We start from the raw sequence: 1,640 nt of genomic DNA, 5'->3' as shown, positions 1-1,640 counted from the left end.
AGATTATTTTTTGAACCATGGTTGACAATTATTAAATCTTTTACAATATTTAAAAGTTAATGGACAGTAAAAATCTCTGTGTTCAGTTAAAACCCTCATAAATTCAGAAAAGCTTCATTACTATCTTGAACTTCCTTAATATGATACCATCAAATGCTTCAAATGAATTGGGAGGTAGAAGAAATGCGTTGTTGGCCAACATAAGAGAAGGTGTTTACTCAAATCGGTTGATGCTTACTTGGATGTTGATGTCTGCAATTATTTGTTGTAGATATTGATGTTATGTTATTGATGTTTTTGTTGTTTATTGAGGCTGTTAATGTGTCTGAAGCTTGTAGCGTTTGTAACGACATTTGTGGTTATTTATTGTTAAGAGTTGTTTTACGTTACTCTTAAATCTTTGCTTCGGTGCACGCATTCAGATAATGAATCTGGACATATCTTGTGTACGAACGTAACTTTCATATCTTTCTGACAATTAATAATGTAAATTTAAAATCTTGCATCGATCTTTTAATTGATGAAATGAAATTGGCAATGATGAAACAATTTAAAAATAGACATTCTTTCAACGGCACGAGAACTAACATCTTGTTTCGAAGTCCTTCAGGCGATTGTTTGATCCGAATGCCAAGAGCAGGACCAGCGACATCGTGATCATAAATATGCAGGACATGCGATGATGGAGAGCATGTGATCTACTTGAACATTTCCCACTGAAGAATCTGCTGGCAGTTTCTCCACATAATTTTTTCCAGGAACATTTAAAGGACTGTTCGCAATTTATTCAAATGTTAATTTTCACTTATTTATGATACCATTTTATGCTGAATGTGAATGAAATTAACTGTTAGCTGTCTTACGGTTTATAAATAAAAAATAAAAATTTAAGTGATTAAAATTTAAAAGTTGAACGATATATGAACTTGAAACAAAAGTTTCAAGTTTAAAAATTTAAATTCAAGATACATATAATATATGTTAATACCATGTACGTAACAATATTTGGAAGATAGCATTTATTTTTCAACATCATCAAAATCCTTACTTGATACACCTTGTAAAATACCACAGGCATACTTGAAGGGAGGCAGCTTTGAAAAGAACAAAGTGAACAAGTAAATGACGAGAATGATAATTAAGATGGAGACTCCGATGAAGAAAGCGGAGCCGAAGTAATGCATATTTTTCTCGCTCTGTTTATTTTTTGAGTGGCAACGTCACAAACGTCACACATCATTTAACATTCGCAGTAATTAATTGTTATAAACTCAAATTCACAGCATATGTCAAATAAAAAATTATTTTATTTTTTATTAATCTTTTTCTATTATATGTATTTATTAGAGTATATGGATATATATATATATATATATATATATATATATATACATTTGTGAGCGTATGTGTGTATGTGTGTGTGTGAGCGTGTGCATGTATGAAACATTTTTTCACATTAAATTTCATTGGTCCCCGCTGTCACGCTCAATTTAACATTTGCAATATATCACAATTGACTGAACATTAAATGTGCAAGGTGTTTTTGAAAGCTCCATGTGAAAATTTTGAAATTTTTGGTATAAATAAAGCTATGTGGCCAATACATTTCAACGTTGAAAGAGAAATTTCACGATGTTCCG

The 1,640-nt window shown here is 30.9% G+C and overlaps 1 protein-coding gene across 1 annotated transcript; it reads right to left on the bottom strand.

Moving 5' to 3' along the window:
- Window positions 1–214: 214 nt before the first annotated feature.
- On the bottom strand, window positions 215–1,184 carry HELRODRAFT_183664 (hypothetical protein; the record flags this gene model as incomplete). Its single annotated transcript, XM_009013251.1, has 3 exons — window positions 215–252; window positions 589–772; window positions 1,032–1,184. The coding sequence occupies 3 exons, from the start codon at window positions 1,182–1,184 to the stop codon at window positions 215–217; spliced, it is 375 nt and encodes a 124-aa protein (XP_009011499.1).
- Between the last annotated feature and the right edge of the window lie 456 nt (window positions 1,185–1,640).

Source organism: Helobdella robusta, assembly GCF_000326865.2.
Source record: "Helobdella robusta unplaced genomic scaffold HELROscaffold_114, whole genome shotgun sequence".
In the NCBI taxonomy this organism is placed as follows: Eukaryota; Metazoa; Annelida; class Clitellata; order Rhynchobdellida; family Glossiphoniidae; genus Helobdella; species Helobdella robusta.
Note: the sequence above shows the minus strand (reverse complement) of the source record. Positions and strands in the feature narration are given on the sequence as shown.